The sequence below is a fragment of the Apostichopus japonicus genome, chromosome 17 (assembly GCF_037975245.1).
Source record: "Apostichopus japonicus isolate 1M-3 chromosome 17, ASM3797524v1, whole genome shotgun sequence".
NCBI classification, from domain to species: Eukaryota; Metazoa; Echinodermata; class Holothuroidea; order Aspidochirotida; family Stichopodidae; genus Apostichopus; species Apostichopus japonicus.
In genome coordinates, this window is record NC_092577.1 from 17,649,737 (window position 1) to 17,672,138 (window position 22,402).

The 22,402-nt window shown below is 39.8% G+C and overlaps 1 protein-coding gene across 1 annotated transcript; it reads left to right on the top strand.

The window, feature by feature from the left end:
• The first annotated feature begins 1,570 nt into the window (after positions 1–1,570).
• LOC139954682 (MAP kinase-interacting serine/threonine-protein kinase 2-like) lies at positions 1,571–3,783 on the top strand. Its single transcript, XM_071954601.1, has 2 exons — positions 1,571–1,603; positions 2,593–3,783. The coding sequence occupies exons 1-2, from the start codon at positions 1,571–1,573 to the stop codon at positions 3,436–3,438; spliced, it is 879 nt and encodes a 292-aa protein (XP_071810702.1). The 3' UTR covers positions 3,439–3,783.
• Positions 3,784–22,402: the final 18,619 nt, after the last annotated feature.

The window sequence follows — 22,402 nt, forward strand, 5'->3', positions numbered from 1 at the left end:
AGGTTTATTGGAGTTCAGAGTTCAGAACAACTGGCCAGACACTTTACTTTATTTACGGTTAATATTTTTGTAGAGGGGGTGGGGGATCGAGGGGGGCGGCCCAGAAATCATAATGTAAAAGCAATATGGCCTCTCATTTCGGACCATATCCTGAATAACATCCATATATGATTGGCATTTTGAAGTAAATTTATTCACTTAAAACACACCTAATTAATTTACTATTAATTGTGATGACGGTAGTTCATGACCAGCATAAAGAGCGGTATACTTAAAGATCAGTACAGCGAATCAGTCAAGGTGATCATAAAGTATCACGCCACAAGCCTACCGTGTGCAGGGGTGTGTCACTAACACGTTCCTGCACTGTGCAAATATAACATGCTGGATAAGCTCCGCCGTATAGGCCTACAGACTATTACTTTAGCAGCACTGCTCCCCAATAGGGTAGCATACGCCCAATAAAAGCCCCATTGACTTACACACTAAATCACAAAAGTAATGTGGTCTCTAAGTCTAGATAGAAGTTTTCACTAGCTTAACGCTACCCATCACCGGATAGCTGACAAGTTGGCCTTTCATGGCACCATCAATTTTCCGTACCATGACCGTGACATTTTTTGGCTATCCGAGCCGGAAGTTTTCGTCACTTGTAAACAAACCTCTTCACTCAGTGGTAAACAAATGTCCTACGCTGCTCCTGGGAGGCTTAAAGGGGTCTAAAATTGCCTCAATTGACCCAATTTTCTCACCTCATGTACTTCCATTCATGCTCTTCAACATGCAAGCCACAAAAAAATAGATTATGATTGATAACAGGTCACAAAAGATGTTTTCCTGCTGCTTTTTGGCACTTTTCCTGAGCTAGGAGAACAATCGAGCGGATTGATATAGACTCTAATAGGAGTATGCCACCATAGGGTGTGTCGGTATAAGCAAAAACGGTATATCCGCTAACGCTAACGTATACCGGGAATTTCGCGGAACCGCTAATTACACCTATGGACACTAGCCTATCCTACAAATGTATTTGCGGTTTTATAACGACTTTCCCATCTATTTTTTTTTAGCAACATATTTAAAGATATGATTAAAAAGAAAAGGAAGTACGAAAAATAGTGTTGTTTATGTGCCTTTCATTTCAAGGCGACCGTACAGTTCAGTACACTCCACTACGGGGCCCAGTGGCAGTAGAGTGGCATATAATCGGGTATGGGAATTGATCTAAAGCGCGGGAAAATATAAAATATGGAAGCCTCCTCGAATCTTACAAAAATACTTACTTGTGAGATATCATATGATGATCTTTCATAACTCATTAATTAAGTACAGAAACACTGAATTTTCATATCCTTTAAGTATTTGCGTAGAACCGGTATCAGAACAGGTATGAATATACGAAATGCGCAGAATCGGCATCAGAACAGCTTGGTATGAATACACGTAATGCGCAGAATCGGTATCCGAACAGGTATGAATATACGAAATGCGCAGAATTGGCATCAGAACAGCTTGCTATGAATACACGTAATGCGCAGAATCGGTATCTGAACAGGTATGAATATAAGTAATGCCCAGAATAGGTATAAGAACGACAAACCAGGTAAAGTTGTAATGTACTACGAGGGTTGAGCGCAGAATCGGTATTCATATTGTAGAAGACAGTGCTACTACAACTAACAAAAAGAGCTATGAGTATACGTATTGGCATTGCGCAAAATCGGTTTCTTCCCAAAATAACTTCTTAGAGCATTTGACAAACTACATGCGTGGAAAGCAATTTGTGAGAACTATCTGGCGGGAAACTGTACTTCCCATTACGGTAGAACTATGCTGAAGTTTTAAAACAATTAGCAGTAGTAAAGTGTGGGTATTACTATACAACGTGACTGGGGAATGACTTTAATTTGTCAAGTAGCGGTCTGTAAAAAAAAATTGGGGGTTCCTTTTTTGGAAATGGTATTCTCAAATGTAAAGAGAGTGACATCTTAGAACCGCAAAAGCTCCGTGGCATTGTGACAGTAATGAGATAGAGACCAGATTATCCCATCAATTAGTTTAGTATGGACTGATTTAAAACTTAGATGAAACTTCGCCGATCGCTCTGACAGTAGGTACAGACAGCTGTGCATGGAAAAATGTCTGTATTTTACTGGCGTGTCTTAGATTTACTTCAAGCACTTTTTACCAACACGTGTCTCTGTTTGTTCGACCGCATTACATCGCTAACTGAAACTGCAGATTCCTTGCTAGACAAAAATGCGTACATCTCGATTTCCACAAAATGCTTTAGAACATCCGTTTTAAACAAATATTTCTAATGAATAATTAACAAACAGTTATACAATGTAATAAATAGTTATACAAAACAGCCAGTATAACAAGTAGTTGTAGAAATACTTAAAACAAGTGCCTTCCTTGACTCCTCAATATGCTAAGAGTTATGGTTATTGGAGATCTACATTTTGCTATGACCATTATCATTTCTTTCATTAGTTACAGTTGAAATGATGGCTTTCCTCATCCCACTACCGTCTGTACCAAAGAAGAAGGCAAGTGAGGCACAGGAAGCAGAATTGAACAGCTTTACAGGATTGCCTCATTTTACTTTTTACTAAGTCACAATTCTCTAATGTTGAACTCATTGGTGTTGGATCCTACGGAAAGGTATTCCGGGTCAAGCAAGGTTCGAAACATTACGTTGTTAAAGAACTTGCGAGCACAGGAAAAAGGGAAGCAAGTTTGTTTAAAAAGGAAGCAGCTCTACTGCAGTCACTAGCTGGACATGAAAATATTGTTCGGATTCATGGTTTCTCTTTAACCGAACATGCTATGTTATTGGGATATGAAAGCTTTGATTTCAGCAAAGTTGGTATCAGTCATGAGCCGGTGCACTGCCTGAAAGACTATTTGCAAGCTGTTGACAAGTTGAACAAATTTTCAGGATTTCATCACACTCAGTATCATCTTGCCAAGGATATTTGTGCAGGTACACGCTTTTTACACGAGAGAGGAATTGCTCACAGGGATTTGAAACCCGACAACATACTCATCAGCAACAATCACTACGTAACCTTTCCTGACGTAGATGTCCAAATCTGGTGGGCATCGAAACCCATAACTGCTAGGTTAATAGACTTTGGAGAATCACGTTCGACACTATTGCAAACATCGAGCCTTAATCAAACCAGCACGTCCAACTTATATCGAGGATCACCGGCGTATATGGTGCCAGAAGCTTTATTGGGAAGGGCAGACAGAGCCTCTTTATATGATCTTCAAAATATGGATCTTTGGTCATTGGGGATGACGCTATTTTCTCTTATCAACCCTGATTTGCCTTACCCATATGCTCTGGAAATTGAAGAACGACAAGGGTGTCGAACCGTTGATGTCTTCAAAGAATGCATAGAGACAGGACTACTCCCAAAACTATGAGAGAGGTACAATCAATTCCACAATGAAAGCTGGAAGCCCCTGACGAAACTCTTCGCCACCTCTACAAAGTTTCAACCAACGCTTCGACCGTCAGCGGACCAAGTGTTACAAGAATTATTGAACTCTCACGTAAAAGTTCAGTCCCTCCTTGTCAGTCAGGCGAGTGTGACAGACGCAGTTGATGAGGCATACGCAAAAGGGGATATGTCTGATCCGACTGACCATTTTCAACAGACATTGAATGCCTGCTCATTTTTGTCCTTGTTGATTGCAGACAGAGCTACTTCTTCCACAGACGAGACCCTCAATCTTTCTGCTATCATGCAAGACTTGATACTGAATTTTCCGAAGATCTCACGAAAGGTACTACAGTATAGACGAAGCTTACGCTGTCCTTCTGTCACAAGGGTTGATTAAACCAAAGGAGTTTGAGCTACACATAGTTTGCAAACAGGAACAAACTGTCTCAGAGGCAAAGGATACGTTGTGCCAGACGTTGGCCAAGCTGCTTGAGTTGTACGGCAAAAATCCCTTTGCTGCATTATATATGTGTCCCCCTTACATATTTACCATTTGCAAACCTCACAAAGGTGATCTCTCGATAGTAGATACCCATCCAATTGGAGAGTTATACAGTGGGAGTGATACAGCTGGTGTTATAAGTGGAGCAAACAAGGAAACGTGTGTTTCCTCGTTATGTTGTTGGCTATTCAAGAGGATGGGGTGCAAGGGAAATGTTACTCAAGAGCTTTCAGTGATGAAATCATCACAAGATATACTACCAACGCAGATGTCAATGACATCTGACTCGGTCCTTAGTGAAATCAAGTTAGAAGACCTTCCCATCGACGATGAACATCAGAATATCTCATTTGACGAGATGCAACTGGGAATGATGCTATTCAGACAGACGATCCGGAGGTTATCCACAGTGAAGGAAACACTATTGGTTTATCCATCTGCGAAATTCTGAATGAAAAAGAGGACAATGAAGAAGAAGACGTTCCATGTAAACGGAGAAAACTAGCTGTTACTAGTAATACGGAGGAGTCTTCAGAAAGTATCCTCATTGGAGGAAATCATAAGAAAGTATCGAACACATCATGGTCGTCACTGAATGCCTCCCTGTCAATTTCATATAGCGATGAAGAACCATCACAAAAAGGAACAGCTGAAAGCTCATCGATAAACGGCCATGTGTCTATTGGTAGTGGTCATTATTTCTGCGACGATTCACATTGGCATATGGACCGAGAAATTCCAGTGTTTCAGTTGAAAAACAAAGTTCCTCACGCGACTAATGACTTGTTCAATTTAATTTTTGATCAAGAACGCCATGTGGACAAGAAATGTTCCCGGAGGCCATTGTGTGTGCGCCAAGATGCGATTTTCTTACTTGATCTCAAACATATTGACCATAAAGACATAAGAGCGGATGGAAATGGTACGTATGCTAAAGAGCTCCGGCATTACCGTTGGGTCGTGAAGTATAAGAATGGGAAAACACGGAGGGTCCAAATGTCTGCTGGAAGGACAAAAGATTATATTCTGCAAGATGATGAATATTTTCTATACTGGAATACTTACAGCATACCCAAACATGGACTTAGACGACAAATGAACTGGATCATCAACAGAAATGGGGCAATGGTTAATGATGTTGCCTTTGTACAATATACATTGCCTGCGCACGTGACCGCAGTACACTTCATACCAGAGGGTCACGGAAACAGTAAAACCAATAAATCATTCTCTGGTAGGTTGTCACACAGCAGTTTAGAAGCAGTCAAGAGGTTTAAAAGTACAGAGAAACCTAGTACGGTCGTTCGGGAGTTTCAAAAGAATGACCCCTTGATGAGGGATCCGTGTTCCCTTCCTTCCCCCAAGTCAGTGTACAACTGCCGATACAGACAGAGTTCTCAGGATCCTCTACAAGATATTTTTGATTTCAACGAAGAACTACCGCGAGGTGCCCTAATTGGTCACCATGGGTATCCTGGGATAACTCTTGTTTTCCAAACAGAAAACATGAAAAACAATGCTCGTTTTCTTGAAGACGGGGCTGTTTTGGAAGTCGATACTACATTTGGTCAGCATAACTTTTATGTGACAATAATTGCTACACAGGACAAGTCTTTGATAGGTCGGGATGGCAGGTACCCATGGGTAATGATTGCAGTGTCTTTCCACGAACAAAAGACTACATTTGTTCATGAGTTGATCGTACACGACATCGTTAGTGAAACGTTGGTTTTGAAACAGAAGAAGATCAAACCTGTAATCATTACCGATGCAGAGACGAGTATATGGAAGTCATGGAAACCATACGGAAAGCTTCTGCGATGTTGCAATCACTTTCAACAGAAGTACTTACAGCAAGATCTGCACATCCCAAAATCACAAACTGTACAGTTTGTACATGCAGTTTTTAAGGCGGATGGCTTGATTGAATGTGAGGATCTGTCGGAGTTTGTAAAATCGTTGAGAGAAGACTTTATTCATTGGGAAACAAGCGCATTGAACAAGGCAGATGGGTATCACAGAAAAGCCTACAGCTGGTTACTTACACGAAGTGACATGATTAGTAAACGTATATTGAAAGGCGCCCGTCGAAAAGCTGGGTACCCGATCGAAACGAGACCTAACACAAATGGCATTGAGCAGCGTTCAATCATCGCCTAAAGCAAGTCCAAGGTGAAATGGCTGTATCCTTGGATCAATGGACGGCGGCTTCATCGGACGCCAAAATCAAGTTCCTAGAGAAGGCAAAATGCATCGGAGTCAAGGATGCAAAGAAGAAGAAACCAATCGCATTATCAGAAAATGCAACGGAAAACGCTTTGGAATGCACCACTTTAGATGTCATACTTCCACATGAAACTGTACAAGCCATATTTGTCCAAAGGGAAGTACCTCTTGAAACAGTTCTTCTCATGATATCAGGGGCAGAAGATTTACTAAACACTAGGAATATGATCAGTCGTAAGCCATCGAAAAATGGGTTGCATCAGTATCTGGTCCACTCCAAACGTAGCAGTGCATTGTACACTTGCACTGTGAATATGAGAAATGTAACATGTGATTGTCGTGGATACAAGTCAAAGACCGCGTGCATGCATAGCTTGGCTGTTGCGTACAAAGCGAACATGCTCCTTACTCACTTGGAATGGTTGAAAAGACAGCCATTAACTTCAAACAAAACTGCCCTTCTAAGCAGAAATAAACCTGGAGTTGGGCAAAAGGGAGGGAGACCCAAAACACGTCCGAGAGCGTCAGCATCGAGAATTGAAACGGTTAGTGCTTCGGATGGGGATTACTTAGCAACCTTCACAAAATATTATCACAACAACGAACCGTTCACAGTAATTACTAAGGAAAATGTGAGAAAGGACCGTTATAAGTGTTGGCATTGTAACCTACCGTTTGAAAATATCGTACCGGGACCACCATACAATATTGTCATTTTGCATAGAGGAGCATGGGAATATCCATTAAACAAAAATTATCCTTTTTCTCCAAGAAAAGTGTCATCTGCATACACAGACTATTACTACCATATTAAAAGAGGTTGCATAAGAGGGAGGTACAAATATTTTCTTCCACATATCTTGAGAATTTGGGAAGGACTTGTGCTCAACAAAGTTCAAAGGGAATTGCTTTACAATGAGCTTGGCTTTACCGGCTTACATTGATTCATAGGCTAACTAAACAATCGGCCATGCAAAATATGGTTTAGGAAGCACGTAGTCTTAGGTACAGCAGATCTGGACATTTAGGTTCATTGCAATTGATAGATAATAAGAAATTGTTCGAGGAATTTGTTTCAGCACAAAGTAAATGATAGTCCAATGTTACCCTAAAGCACGTTTAAGTCTGTTTTGGAGGGGCAGATATCCTACTAGAGATTGGAAAGAGATTGGACAATAATGCTTCAGTAATACCCACGTTCATCGTATTATAAATGTATCCAAATATAAAGTTCTTACACTAAGCTTCGTTTAACAGAGTAATTCAGCTTCCAGTTACCTTCATTCCATGTAGATGGAGATCCGAAACTACATTTACACCAGTTTTCCAACTGATATGGTTACTATGCCTTGCTTAAACCATAACGTCTCCATTATTTGAGTCTGCAATCTATTAAAACATGCTAAATGAAGAAATTGCTATGTAAAGGTTGATTTATAATCTATTTTCTGTTATTTTTTCGAACCTTTCGTGCATCTTTCAGTTTTTGTTCTACAATGCTGTATTTCTGTTTCTTGTAAAGCGCATTGAGACCGTCGGTATAATGCGATATATAAAAAATTATCGTCGTCGTTGTCATCGTCGTCGTCATCATCATTTATCGAAGGTAAAACATCTGCAAGTTAATAGGTAAGTTGTCGGTTTGACCGACTCAGTTTTATGCAACCATACCCTTTCATTCACCTCTTCTTATCGAAGAAGTTCGGACACTGTCCCGGCTATAAAATTAGTGTTAACCGTTCACAACATTTCATGTTTTCTTTAAGTATGTTTTTTTTTATAGTTTCTCGTTGAAATGAAAGACATACGTGCATTCAGGTCGGCGTGTGCGTTTGTGATGGCTAGCTTGGGTACGCAATAACTCGATACGTAGATGCTATAGAGTGATTAAACAGAACCCTATTGTTATGGTGATTATAAATGAATATTAATGAGGTCAAGGGGTTACACCTGAAAATCTTCAAAAATTTAGTTTTTCTACAACCACAAGTCCCAAATGTTATTAGGTGATGACAAGTGTGTGTGATGTATGATATATGATTCATTTAGATATAAATGTGGGGTGTGATTTCATATAATTTCGTAATATTTAGTTCTAGTATGGGAATGACATGTTCATTATTGTCAGTATGTAAATGCGTCATAGTCAGAACAAGAACCCCGTTGTTCTCGGTGCCTATATTATGAATATTAATGAGATCACACTGTCAAATTCATTGTTCTTAAACGTGGGATGATGTTGTTAAACTTGATATATTTGCATATAAATGAGAGAACGGCTTCAAATGATTTCGCATCATTTAGCCTGGGTACGCTATCAAATTTTCTTCCAAACAGAGTAAGGAGCAAACGAATATATTTCTCTCTATGTTGTTTGTACCTTTGGATTGAATAGGTTTGTTGATTTGCCATACAATTCGTATATAAACCGTTCTTAGGCTGCCAAATAACACTGTGAAATTTTAAACGCGTCAATAGTAACTTCGGCACTATGCGAATCACTGTTATGGAACGCCATTTATTCAATTATTATCGGGTTGCGTGAATATATGCAGTTTAACTACATCATGTATATATACCTTCGCGAGTATCAACTTTCATACTTGCGAAGCAGCGAAGGTATCAAAAGAAAAGGGTCTACTATCGCGAAGGTACACAAGTAGGTATACGGGTATACACAAACGAAAATGAAGACACGTAGAAGTATGCACTGGCGAAAAATTCTTCATTTATAACATAGGTATTTGTTTCACAGCAAATGAACATCGATATTGTCTATTATCGTTATTTACGATCGGCCGAATTGTAGGTATGTAAAGCAATGTCGACCACTACCAATGGATAATTGCCATGCTCTTACAAGTTTTCGACATGATTATGTTGAATTTGACATGTTGGTAGACGTAATGACATATTGTATCTTGTTTCGTCATATTCATATGGAAGTGTACAATAATGGTATCGAAGTGGACATCTATTTATTGTAGTGCACACGAGCGCTAAAGTAGCGGGATTACTAGCTCGCTCCATCATCTACATGGCTGGCTGGTGAATGTCAGCTGAACATACACAAGATCTTCATAGCAATCTCAAATTCACAAGTTGGCTACGCAGGAAAAAAATCCAGCCCCAGATTTGCTAACAACTGTGGCGGCGAACAGTTAATTCTGCACACGTAAAGAAAATAGATCTCCTGCAGTAACATACTACTTTGGTTCGTTATTCTGCAATTAAACAAGACAGGTAACATTTGAACGCATCTGAGTTAAAAACATACTGCAAAACTATTGTAAGCAACAAATGTTAATAGTATTTATCCGCAACGACTCGGTGTTATTTGGTGATCTCGTGCACGAACAGCTAGCCCGTAACTGCATGACATTATACTACACAGTCCGCATAGTTAGTTTCCACAGCTAGCTGGTCGGTACGTAAATGGCGTATATTACGTATTTTGAATGATGATAACCAGTGCCAGGAAATCAACCAAGCAGTTTTTAATAGACTGTACAGTGTAAGATTTGTACAAGGATAGGCTATAGACCTACATTGTATTCGTTAGATTAATCGTGTATTAGCCCTTCGGTGTAAACCACCGTATATTCGTAAATTTTCCCTAACTAGGCGAGAATACAGTAACGTTAACATGTTCAATTTGATCAATCAGTGTCCAGGACTCAGTGTATTCTCTGTCACGTCCTGAGCAGGCGTGCGTCGTGATTGGCAGCCGTCAATGAGCGTGGTTGTGCACTTAATCTGTGGTGTTTTTAGTTATGTTTTCGTTATAATGCAGGTACATGCTAGCTAGCTTGTTCGTGACCGAAATAACTTCAAAAGAGTTGAAGTAATAAAGACGCCTCCATTGAATATCGACAACTAACTTTCACTTTTCAACAAAATGACACGTATTTGCAAATACAGATGTTCTAGCTAGTCACACTACACTTTCTGTTTCGATATTAATGGAACGTTTGATCCCTATACAACTCATCAGAGAAGACAGTCGTACCGCTTCGGCATTTGCGGGTCGAGGAGAAAGTCAAAGTAAAATGTCATAGGATTTGTTATACCAGAAACGCATACGCCAAAAATACTAACCATGCATGAACTTAGTTTCCTTACAAAGGAATCGACGAACCTTTAAATTCATAGGCACCAATCCCCCTCCCTCGACGCCTTTAAAGCATTTAACGTAATTCTTTACAGCTAAAAGTTCGGACGCTTTTTAGAAATACTCATATATTAGTTTGTGGGTAGAGGGGTTTTTAGAAATGCTTTTATGGTTGTTACTAAAATCCCCACGACCCACGACTTCTGTCAACTAAAGATAAGCGTTTCTCGGCACACTCGTGGGTCGAGGGGGTTTTAGAAATGTTTATATGGTTGTTACTATAACCCCCACGACCCACGACTTCGGTTAAACTTGACAAAAAAGTTGGGTTCGTGGGGGTTTTAGTAACAACCCAGATAAACGGCGAAAATCGCCTTCAACCTGAAGGCGAATGTCAGACTTCAGCGCCTCCAGGACTGCCTGCCAACTGGCAAATTTCCCCCTAAAAGCAACATCACATCTATTCCTCCAAACAAGTTTTTTCACAACAGAACAAACACAAATACGCTGCAACACAGCAACAGAACAAACTGGAGGACCTACCCGATATAAAAGACAACCCTGTCCTACCGACCAGGAACGGTCTCCCGTTAAACGGTCGGTCCAGGCCTGAAACCACTCCCACAAGCTTAAAACAAAGGAACAATGCCAAAAAACATGGGCAGTACTCTCTAAGCTGTCACAGCCGGTCCTCGGGCACAGTCCATCACCCAATCGCCAATGATACCTTTTCAGATTGGTCACCAAGGCACCGTGTGCAATTCTCCAGGGAAGATCACGGAGCCTTTGCAATCATGCTGGCGTGCGTGTATGTGTGTTTGCGTTTGTGACGCCCAGCTTGTAAACACGATATCTCAAGAAGGGAAACTTGGACAGTCCTCACATGTTACAAAGGAGTACGTTATTGAGTAGAAGAAGCCTGTTGTTTTTGGTGTAGGTTAAAGGTCATTTAAGGTCACCAGGGGTCAAATAGTGAAAAGCTTGTAAACATGATATCTCAACAAGCAAAGCTTGGACTAATCTCATATTTTGTATGTAAAAGTACCACATTGAGTACATGAAGCCTATTGTTTTTGGTGTAGGTCAAAGGTGATTTGGGGTCACCAGGGGTCAAATGGTGAAAAGCTTGTAAACGTGATATCTCAAGAAGCGAAGCTTGGATTTATTGCGTTTGGTATGTAGGTTGACCACATAAAGTACAAAAAGCCTATCGTTTTTGCTGGATGTCGAAGGTCATTTAGGGTCACCAGGGGTGAACTTGTATAAGACTTTCCATAATATACGGTATCTCCCATCGTCCAGCCTATAAGTAGATGACATGGGCGATTCGCCTCATAAGAATAGGAGAGCCTATTGACAATTGAAAATGATCTTATGGGCATCCGTAGATTTGAATCTGAACTCGCGACAATATCCCCATTGACTTGTACATAGCTACATACATGTGTGTGTGTAACGGTTTCCTCCTAAGGCTTGCTTGCAGACCATAGATATATAAAAGTGCTAGAGCTACTGCAACACTTCTCACTCATCCGTATGGATATTTTGCTAAAGAGTTGATGTGATTTCGATGGAATAGTGCACTTGAATGGCGAAGCATGCCTTCTCTAGAAAATATTTGTAGTTCTGGTTGGATGTAAGTTGCACAGGTACCACGAATTTCAAACCCAGCACTGACCTAGGATGTAGGTGGTGTGGTGTAATAGATGCAGTGCAAGAAGCCTACTGTTTTTGGTTCCTTGCTGTAAGCAAAGGAACCTATGTAGTCAGGTCTGTGTGTGTGACCCTTTAGTTTGTATGCACGATAACTCAACAAGTGAATGATTGATCTATACCATACTTGGTGGGTGGGTGGAAGTGTTTGGCGATAGTGACTGTCATGACACTGTCACGATAAATAATTGAAAAAATATCGCGATAATAACGATAAATTTTCCTTCCACATATTTCATCTAAATTAGAAGACAATGCAGGGTGCGTCATCATTCTGGATAGTCATTGAACACTCGACAAAGTATTAAGCTTAGACTACATTGCATTTGCATTTTGCATCTTCTTGACCCCTTTTAAAATAAACAGTATTTCGAGGGTTGGAAAATCTTGGACATCGTGTAAGATAAAAAATAGGCCTACAGAAGCCGTTTTGTGCAAAAGAAAGGATTACCGCGAACATTGTTATGTACAACTAGGAACTTTTGGAAAACATTTTCAGATCAGAGACCGCCGAAACACGAGCGGAATCCGCACGACAATTAGTGTGATATGTACGCACACCGCATATACAGTAATCCCAGCAGCGGGAACGCTCCAAATACTACGGGGAGTCTCCCGGTCTTACAGCCGAAGTTTCCCGCCAATAAATGTTCATTGCAGTACACACTGGCCAAATTGTACACTAGCTTCCAAAAGCCGTAACGGTTCAAACATTTTCTTTTGACTTGTTGTTGAGCAACTTCTCAAAATATCTCTTTGGTGATATCAAGCGCGGGAATCTATCAGAAATATACCCGCCATTAGGCGCATATATGTCTAGAAGACAGCAACCAAGTAGGCATATTGAACAAAATCTTCCGATAATACTTCTACGATGTTCGCAAAGTTGTTGCAGCTACTCTGGATGAAGCTTTTCATAACAACTTTACGTAAAATACCGTAACCCCCCAAATCAAATGCTTGTGCTTGCAACAGCTTGCGTATTCTTTTGTTGAACATGAAAGCCCAAACTGTTTTGGAACATACCATTGTTCTTGACGTTGGTGTCAAAACATTTCTTGGCCAGCTGCCAAGGAGAAACCAGGTCAAGCACCTGTGAACTTGAGATTTGTTTTCACTTCATGGAGTTGAATGTAATGTTGGCCTAGTTCTCCTACCGTAGATTTTTTAATAACCTACGACAAAGTTTAGCGTGTAGGCTAGGCTTTGCGTAACTTCCATGTTCGATCTAACTAGTCATTTTACGAACGGAACTATAATTTTCCGGTAATAGAAATAGGAAAATAAGACTTAACAAACGCTGTGACATAATTATTTTCATCCATTTGGATTACCTGCGTGTCACAGCAGTTAGTTTATGTCAACGTTTCGAACATGAATTTGTCGGCTAATTTGTTCGCTTGGTAATGGGTCCATGTCACTTTGTACTTAACAATTAAACAGTTTTGCTTGCCCTGTACACAGTCATGTCTGTATTGTATGGTGGTATCTATGTGTGCACGTGTACGTAGCGATGTGTTACAAAGGACGGGGATGTTACGAGGAGTGCTTAGACAGAAAACGCACTTGTTTTCTTTAAAAGTACTGAAGCATGGAATGCATATATCAAAAACATTTACATAAACAGAGAGATGAAAATCTTAAAACTTTTTTAAATTTCTTTAACATTTTGATGACAAGAAATTCTCGTAATTTTTTCAATCCTCCAAAAATATTGTTTGGAAAAAATCGCCATAATAAATTTCGATATATCGCCCAACATTGGGTGGCCCATAATGAGTAGTCCAACCCAATAGGTTTTGGTGCTCATATTATAAATATTAATGTGGTCACGGTCAAATGTCAAAATCTCCAAATTTATACAAAAGATGCCTCCAAACTTTTGGGAAAATTTAGGGCTCTCAAAATGCAACCTGGATTTGGTTGCTAGGCGTGGCCGTATCCTAGTGACAAAAGAAGTTTTTGCCCCAAATTCATCCTTTCAGACATGTGGCAAGACACCATATCAATTTCAGGTCATTCTGAGAGGGTCGACGTGGAGGCCTCTGTTCATTTGGCATAGATTGACCCTGCACACCAAGAAGTATCAGTTATAGTATTTATGTCTTTTATATGCTTTGCCTCAATTAAGTTGTTTGTTGCACTAATAAGCACAAGTTTTGTAGTTGCAAAACTACCTCTTTTCATATTCAAGACAGTTCATCCAACTAAATCAAACAAGTGACACGGAATCTAACATTCTTTCTTCTCATTTACTCTTTGTCATAACTTCACCATAAATGATCCTTATACAGTTTGACAGGAGTCTAAGGTCCTTCAAAAGCTTTTCTGTATTGGCCCCATGGTTAGCAATCTAACTTAGAAGATACCATGTGACAATCATCGAGGTAATATTACCCAGCATCAACATGTCCATTAACAATGGAAAAAAGAGTGGCCGTATACTGTTTTGGAATGGCATGGCAAAAGCGATTTAGCAGACTTCAAACTGTGACTATTGTTTCTAGTTTAGGTCATTTAAATTCAACAGGTCAAAATTGTGGAAGCAATAGCTGAAGAAGGGAAGCTTGAACAAATCTCATCTTTGGTTTGTAGATGTACCATGTCAAATTTCGAAAGCTTATTATTGCTTTTCGTGGAGGTCAAAGGTCATTTGAAGTCAAATTGTCATATCAGGACAGCCTGTGTCATGGTTAATTTATTGTTTGTCACATTTTCTCATTGTTTTTCACTGTATTACTAAGATCAAGTATGTTGCACATCCTCACTATACATTGCGTCAGATTCATGCTGCTCATGTTACATTATCGAAACCACAATGCATTTTTGCATACTAGTTTTGCAAGCTAGTTTGCAAGCTACAGAGATCAAACTTTCATTATTTTCCATGATTGATATGTTGTGTGCTGTTATAGCATTCTCTAAGAGTATATGAATGAAACACGTTAAACTTCAGAGTTTATTTATTATGATCTTTTCTGATTGTGTGGATATGAAAATGCCTATATCGTGTTTTTTTGGCAGACAAAGATGAAACCCTCCTAGATGACACTACAGGAACTGGAGAAAGTGGTGTGTAGAAAGTGTAAATGTTGATTGATGGTGAACTATTGAATGATATTAGAATTTTAAAAATCTAGTAGATAATTACCTCTGAAAAACCTAAATATAACTTGGATGTTTTCAAAACCAAACTGTTAAAACTGTGTACCGAGCCAGACCAACTACTTTGGCTATCGTGACATTCATTTAGGCAAATAGATAAACACAAGTTTTCAATACAAGTTCAGTTTCACACCTTTTCACATCTTTTGCATATTGATCTGTCACAGTATACTATTCATTTACAATTTCAACAAGAAGCTGCCCATCAGTGCTCCTCTCTGACTGAAGTTAAGTGAGTGAGAATTATATGTTTATATGTTCATAGATATCTGCGCAAGCATTCCAAGCCATGTCATGGCCACGAAAGGGTATGTTATCATATACATCGCAACTTTTTTTTTGGGCCGGTCCGTCTGTGCGCTCCGAATACAGGTTGTTCGCTGGTGCGTTTCAGCTATGGGGAATTGGTTGTAAAGTGTTTACTTATATACACGGAGTCGGTAGTTTGCATCTCATTCCTTGATAAAGCCTTAATCGGCGAAATATTGGAACAAACAGCTTTGTATAATTTCTTACTTTGCTTGTTGAAGTCTCATATTCTACAATTCATCATATACACCAAGCATGTCAACATCCGCTCTTTCATACATATATATGTATATATTTAATATTACAACGCGCACACTATGTTTCCGGAACCATCTCTGCATACCAAATGGACTTTAACAAAGATTTCCGAGTTTTGGGACTGCATTTAGTGATAAAAGCTTCACACCAAACCCCTTCTTGGCGCATGTTGGCTTAAATGCGCCCAAGTGAATTCGCTCACACGATTTGCCTCCATTGTCATCCAGCAGAACCTAGCAATGGATGCTCAAAGCGAACGCACACATTAATTCGTACTTACGACTAATTTGTAATAACGGATTTTTAATTCGTAATTATGAATTATTATTTAGTAATTACGAATTATTAATTCGTATTAACGGATTGGATTATTAATTCGTAGTTACGAATTTTTAATTCGTTAATTACGAATTATTATTTTTTTCTTTGGCACTTATGGGCTTTCGTACTATTGTGCTCAATGAATAGGGATTAACGTCGCCGACAGAATTAGGTATGTTTGAAACAGCCGTTTCTAACATCGTAGTTTAAGACGTGATATTCGCCTTGCAGCGAAGGGGACGCAGGTACAGTGTTTGATGGCATAGAACTTTACTGTTTTTCGTTAATTTGGTTTCTATTCAGTGTTTCTTTTCCCAACTTTTTTTCCACTTGTAGGGGTTATGTTCCACGGAGGATTAGTTTACTTTGAATAGTTGGCAACATTTTGAAGAAATTAAGTAAGTATTACTAAGCGTTTCTTTTGTCATTTTTTTTAAACGTACCGTTGGTTCCAACAGTGACAATTGGAAAATCATCCAACAACTTTGAAGCAGGGTCGGTTAAAAACAAAACATGTTTTTCGTCCGACTATTTTGAAAATGGATTTTAAAGCTCAACAATTTAAGTAATGCTTACCCTTAAATGCTGACGTCAAACAATACATTTCGTATTAATTCCAATTAAAGATCCACAAAGGATAAAAATGTTTAGTTCAGCTTACCAAGGAGAAATAAAAACTGCATTTGCATGGTCGTTTTAACTATCCAAATACTTTACAAACAGATGGTTTCACAGAAACACCCCTTTTTCCAACCACCTGAGGAAAACCGTGTTTTATAGTACCATACAGTTCTTTACATTGATACAAACGTTACTTCTTACAACAGCTTCGCAACTTTTGTATGTGTCGCAATAGGTAAAGTTTTAACCGCGCAGCACATGTGTACCATTCATTATTTGCATATTACACCAAAAGACGGAATTCCTTTGCCGTGATTCAGATGTAGCAACAGGTGCACTGACGACCAACATAATGTATATCGGGAATGGTTGACAGTTGCTTGGTTACAGAAAGGCAGGGCAAATTCTCATCGTTCTACGTTAATTTTTTTATCCGCATTTCCCATTTTTATTGGACGGCGACGGAGGAAAGTTATTTGTTGGGAAGGGGAGGTGGGCAACGAATCTTTAATGTAAGGGTTGAGAAAGTATTAAAAAGCTCCACAAATTGTAGCTGCACTTACTGTTGATTTTACATCATTTGTTTTGTATGGGGGGCATGGGTAGTGTGCGATAAATATGACTAACAGTAACATCAGAACCTATAGAATATGGTTGATCGGCATAAAATTAAAAAGTAAAGTAACAGTGATCCTGTCCAAACACATAAAGGCAGACATAAAATAGACGCGGTTTGCCCGATTAACCCTTAGTTTAGGCTTTTTTACATACAATGGAGACATCACAGTATAAATTACCGCCAATGAACATAAACGAAATCACGGGCTATTCAGTAATAAAAGTACTAATCTGTTCCAAACAGCATCACACGATGAATGATAAAAGGTAAATGTTCCTCTTCATGGTCATTGTGTTATTAAAGTGAATTATTTAACAATTCTAGTTGTAAGGATTGAATGTAATTAACTATGCCATAAAAGAATATATATATCAAATTCAAATGCTCGTATGGCATTTCACTTAAAAGAATTAACGCACTAACATAACAAATTGTTAAAGTCCTCATCGTCAAAGCAATCCTACATCGCAATAACATCACAATAACATAAAATATATATACTAAGCAGCAAAAGAATGGAATGAGCTAAATCCTACGATAAGACACACTGACGCGCTTCCAATTTAAAAAAAAAAAATATTACAATGCATTACAATGTTGTATTTACGAGAGATATGTTTTATCTACTCACTATACTTCAATGTTAGCGTTCTTGAATATTTTATGTTATGTTTTATTCTTATTTTCACTAGGTACTTTACATGTTTTCAGTTCTGACTTCTTTAATTGTAAATTACGTCTGCTGGACTTATGTAAGATTAGCGTTTTCTTTTTGTCGCTCAGTGAGCCGCGTTCGTTAAGCTTTAACTACAGTACCACGGGGAATTACCGTCACACTCGACTACCTTTGGTAAAACCTTCTGGATGTGCCCGATGTATTTCTGACATTTTTCAGGAGTCATTCGTGCTTTCCAAAATTGTTACGCTTGCACTGCACAAGTCCGCCAAAGTTTGAGGTTTTGCCACGGTCCTTATGTAATGTTTCAGTTCATGCCAGACCATTTCAATGGGATTCAGATGTGGACTCTCTGCTGGTGTAGGCCACCATGGGATTGAATGATAGTCCATAGTCCTTGGTGGAACGGCTTGTATGCTTAGGGTCGTTTTCCTGGATAAACCGATACTTTCCGTCCGGGAATGCCTCTCTAGCAAAAGGTAATAAATTGTGACGAAGAATTTCTGTGGAAAACTCTGAATTCATAATTCCAGTAAATACGGTAATATCCTTTGCAGGATATCCCGTCTTTCCTTAATCTCTTGATGTATACTTTTTTTTTCTGTTCATTCAGTGTAAATCGTCCTTTGCTTCGTGGAAGGTCTGCCAAAGACTTTTTTTTCCAGCGAACGATAGTATTAACAATACTCTTTCTATCTACGTGTAGCCCTTCCACTGCAAGAATTCTTACGATTTCAACAGTTTTCTTTTGTTTTTCCAAAATCTCACAATTTTCCGTCTCCATTGAATGGATAAACGGGGCATATTTTATACTGTGCGATAGAAACTGGAAAAATGTAAGCGATATCTTCGAAAGTAAGATCGTGAATGAAATGTTTGGTTTTACCAAATGCTCTACAGCACATCACTCTGTCAATAGCTTTTGTACTCCCTTTGAACAAACCGACAAATACTTGGTAGGCTATATCACCACCGATCAAGCGATTGACATGCGTTGACCCAATCGATAATTGGTGCACAATTGGAAGGAGATTATGGAACAGCGCAAGCGTCATCAATGAGCCTTCTCATTGGATTTAAGTTAAGTTTTTGTGCGACTGATGTAGGCCTATAGACCTATTCCTTGTTCAGACGGCGTACAAACTAGTCTTTGAAGACAACTGTGCACCTTCACAAACCAGTATTACATAAAATACGAGGAGTGAGTTGCCTAAACCCTTAGGCAGGCATGCATTGACGATTTGAGTTAAGACAAACCAATCCTAACCTACCGTTCATACAACATACAAATATTGAAATATCATCATGAAACTGGAAGGGTTGGACTCTGGCGGCTATACTGCACAAAGATTGAAGAGCGAGACGGAAAAAGTAATCATGTAAGTATACATTTTGTTTTTACTTTTAACTGTGTAGTCTTTATACCAGTAACGCACGACCGTAGAGATGTACACTTCCTATTTATAAGAGCAGGCATGTTGTACGATAATGAGAACCCCATGCAGGACCATGTTTCATATTTAGCTGGTTTAGAAAAGATGTTTGTAGAAGTTCATATGCTTTCATTAGTCTACAATACCATGAAAAACACGAGATTCCGGTTTTGTGGGAATGGCGTTGAAAGAAACGCAGGTTTACCTTAAAATATTGCAAGAGCTTACATGTACAGTATCATGTGCACTGTATGCACGATCGCAGCCAGATACGATGACCGTGCAATTTGTCCCCTGTTTGGCGTACTGACGATAGGTTGATAAAAGATGCGAGTCTCGCTGATTTGCGACTTTTCTTTACATGTATAATATATTCAATATCTTTAAGCGCTCTTTGAGTATTCAATTACAGAAAAAAACGGAAAGTTCTTGTCATGCAACATTTAGACTAAGTTTTTAAATTTTATTTCCCTTCTTTTCTTCCTGGTGTTAAGTTGTGAAGGATACAACACCACCACGTGGCTTCACGCGTGTGAGGTAAGGCATCCGCAGACGAATCGAGCCTTACAAAGCCATGAAAGCCTACAACGTTTTCATGGGGTGTCAGTGCTTAGAGAAGATGGAAGTAATGGAGAACGACTTATAGTGTATATCAATGACTCATACAATGGAAATGTAAGTTTGCATTTAACACTATACTGTACCCATTTCATTTCAGGTGATGACCACATGTCGACAAACTTTACGATACGAATTGATTGTGGAGTGTGCTTCTGAGCAGCACGCAGAGACAATGGAAGATATGCCAACTCCGACACCTTCGCCACCCCGCCGTTTGTGCCTGCCGCGGTTGAGGAGTAACCAAGCCCTGCCCCACGTTCCCCATTGCCGCCGCCTTTGGTACCGGATGTAGGAGCTGCTTCCACCAGCAGAACTTCAAGTGTGAGTAAATATGCTCACAACCAATTTTGTTATTTAATTCTGTCCTGTTGAGAAAAAAGTGAGTAGCAGGGCGTGCAGTAAACCTATGAGAAGCCATTAACCTGGAAGCCAACGAAACAACGAATATTGCATAGTTTTGTATAGTTTAAAAAAAAAAATTTATACAGTAGATAATCGTAAGGAGCGGTGAAAAAACTATGGTGAGGACATGCGTGCGATTTTAGGCCAAAAATTGAATGGGTGTTATAATATCAAATACATTAAATTAATAATATTTGTCATCATATAATCTTATTGCATTTCGGCTAAGCAAAAGTCATCCACGAATACCGTGAGGAAACAAGTAAGTTCCTCTGAACTCTTAACATGTAGTATGTAATCATTGTGACTATTACATATATAATCTATTGACTGTGCCGATCATTTTGTATACTGGCAATACCGATTATTTTCAATACTGACAATACGCATCATTTTGTTTATGACTTCTTAATTTTGTTCATGCTACCAAAATGATCTGCTTTGGAAGGCCAGTATCTAGGATTTGCCAGGACATACCTTCCACAGAGGAAAGCGGGGATTAAGAAGACACCCGGGGTGATGAACCGGCATACGAGGTGCCAGAAGTTCCAGTTGAGGAAATGTACGAGGAGGAAATCAAGAAACTTAAAAAAACATTGACAGACTTCATTAACGAATCGAACAAAAGATATACGACACTGTATTGTAACTTATATTGCACTATATTGCACTTAGTATTGCAACTAAAAGAGCTGACGAAAAACAGACCAGATCCCTTGTAGGCGGCGGTCCCATTGAATGCAATGGACAGAACTCCTGCCAGAGTGCCAATTGGAGAGCTAAACCAGAACACACCCCACAACACCCTTCCAAGTCACCGGTTTCGGAGCCTCTTAAGATGTCCTTGTCTGTTTTTGCAACAACCCCAAATGAGGTCGGGAGAAGATTGGCCAAGTTTTAATTTTCAAATGAGGAGAGATCAGAACGTAACTGCAATGGGATTAGGCAAACCAGCTCTCCCTCAGGAATGCGCAAAGACTTGTTCGAAATAGTTAAAACTCCCGTCCAGCAACATGAAGCGGTGTGGAAGCAGGTTGCTAAAGCCCTGGACGCAGAAATCCGCATACATGAAGAAGAAGCTGATGCTCGTTGATGGAGTTTCATTTATATATTTTTTATGAATAAATTATTCATAACTGTTTTGGTCAAAGTTGATACATAATAATATTACCTGTCATCTCATTACCCCACTTTTAATTAAGTGTTACATTTCTAAAATATACTGCACAAAAACTTCAGAAACATAGCATTGTGTCGTTCATTTTCATGTCTACTTTAATTTTGTCGTAAATGTATTACATGTCATGATACAAAATATTGCTGACATAAGTATCAAAATAAACTAAGTGTGATCAATATAGAAAGTATATAGAATTATCTGCCTATGACTGTAATGTGGATGGAAGATATAGAACTACTCCCATTTTGTCGCCGTCCCATTGGCTACACCCTGGTCCACCTCAGTACTCCAACCACCTCACAAACCGCCCAACTCCCGTGTCTCCGACCAAACTAAAAGATAAAGGACGCGCACGATGAATAGAACACGAAATCGGCTCACTAACCCGTGATTCTCTCAGACCGGAACAAATCATGAAACCACCTTTTCAACCCTTTCTGAATGGCCAGGCCCATGTACCCAGCCAGCAAGCCGACGTCGGGCCGCCGGCGGCATACCAGCGGCATATCGGCAGCGGCAAACCGCTTAATACCCGCCGGTGGGCCGACGTCGGCTAACATGCGGCTTGCCGACGTCGGCCTGCCGCCGGCGGGCCGACGGCGGTGAGCAGGCGGCAAGCCGCCCTCGGTAAAGGAGCGGTTTACCGCCGGCGGGCCGACGGCGGTGAGCAGGCGGCAAGCCGCCCGCGGTAAAGGAGCGGTTTACCGCCGGCGGTGAGCAGGCGGCAAGCCGCCCGCGGTAAAGGAGCGGTTTACCGCCGGCGGATGAAGGCCGAGATGCCACCGGC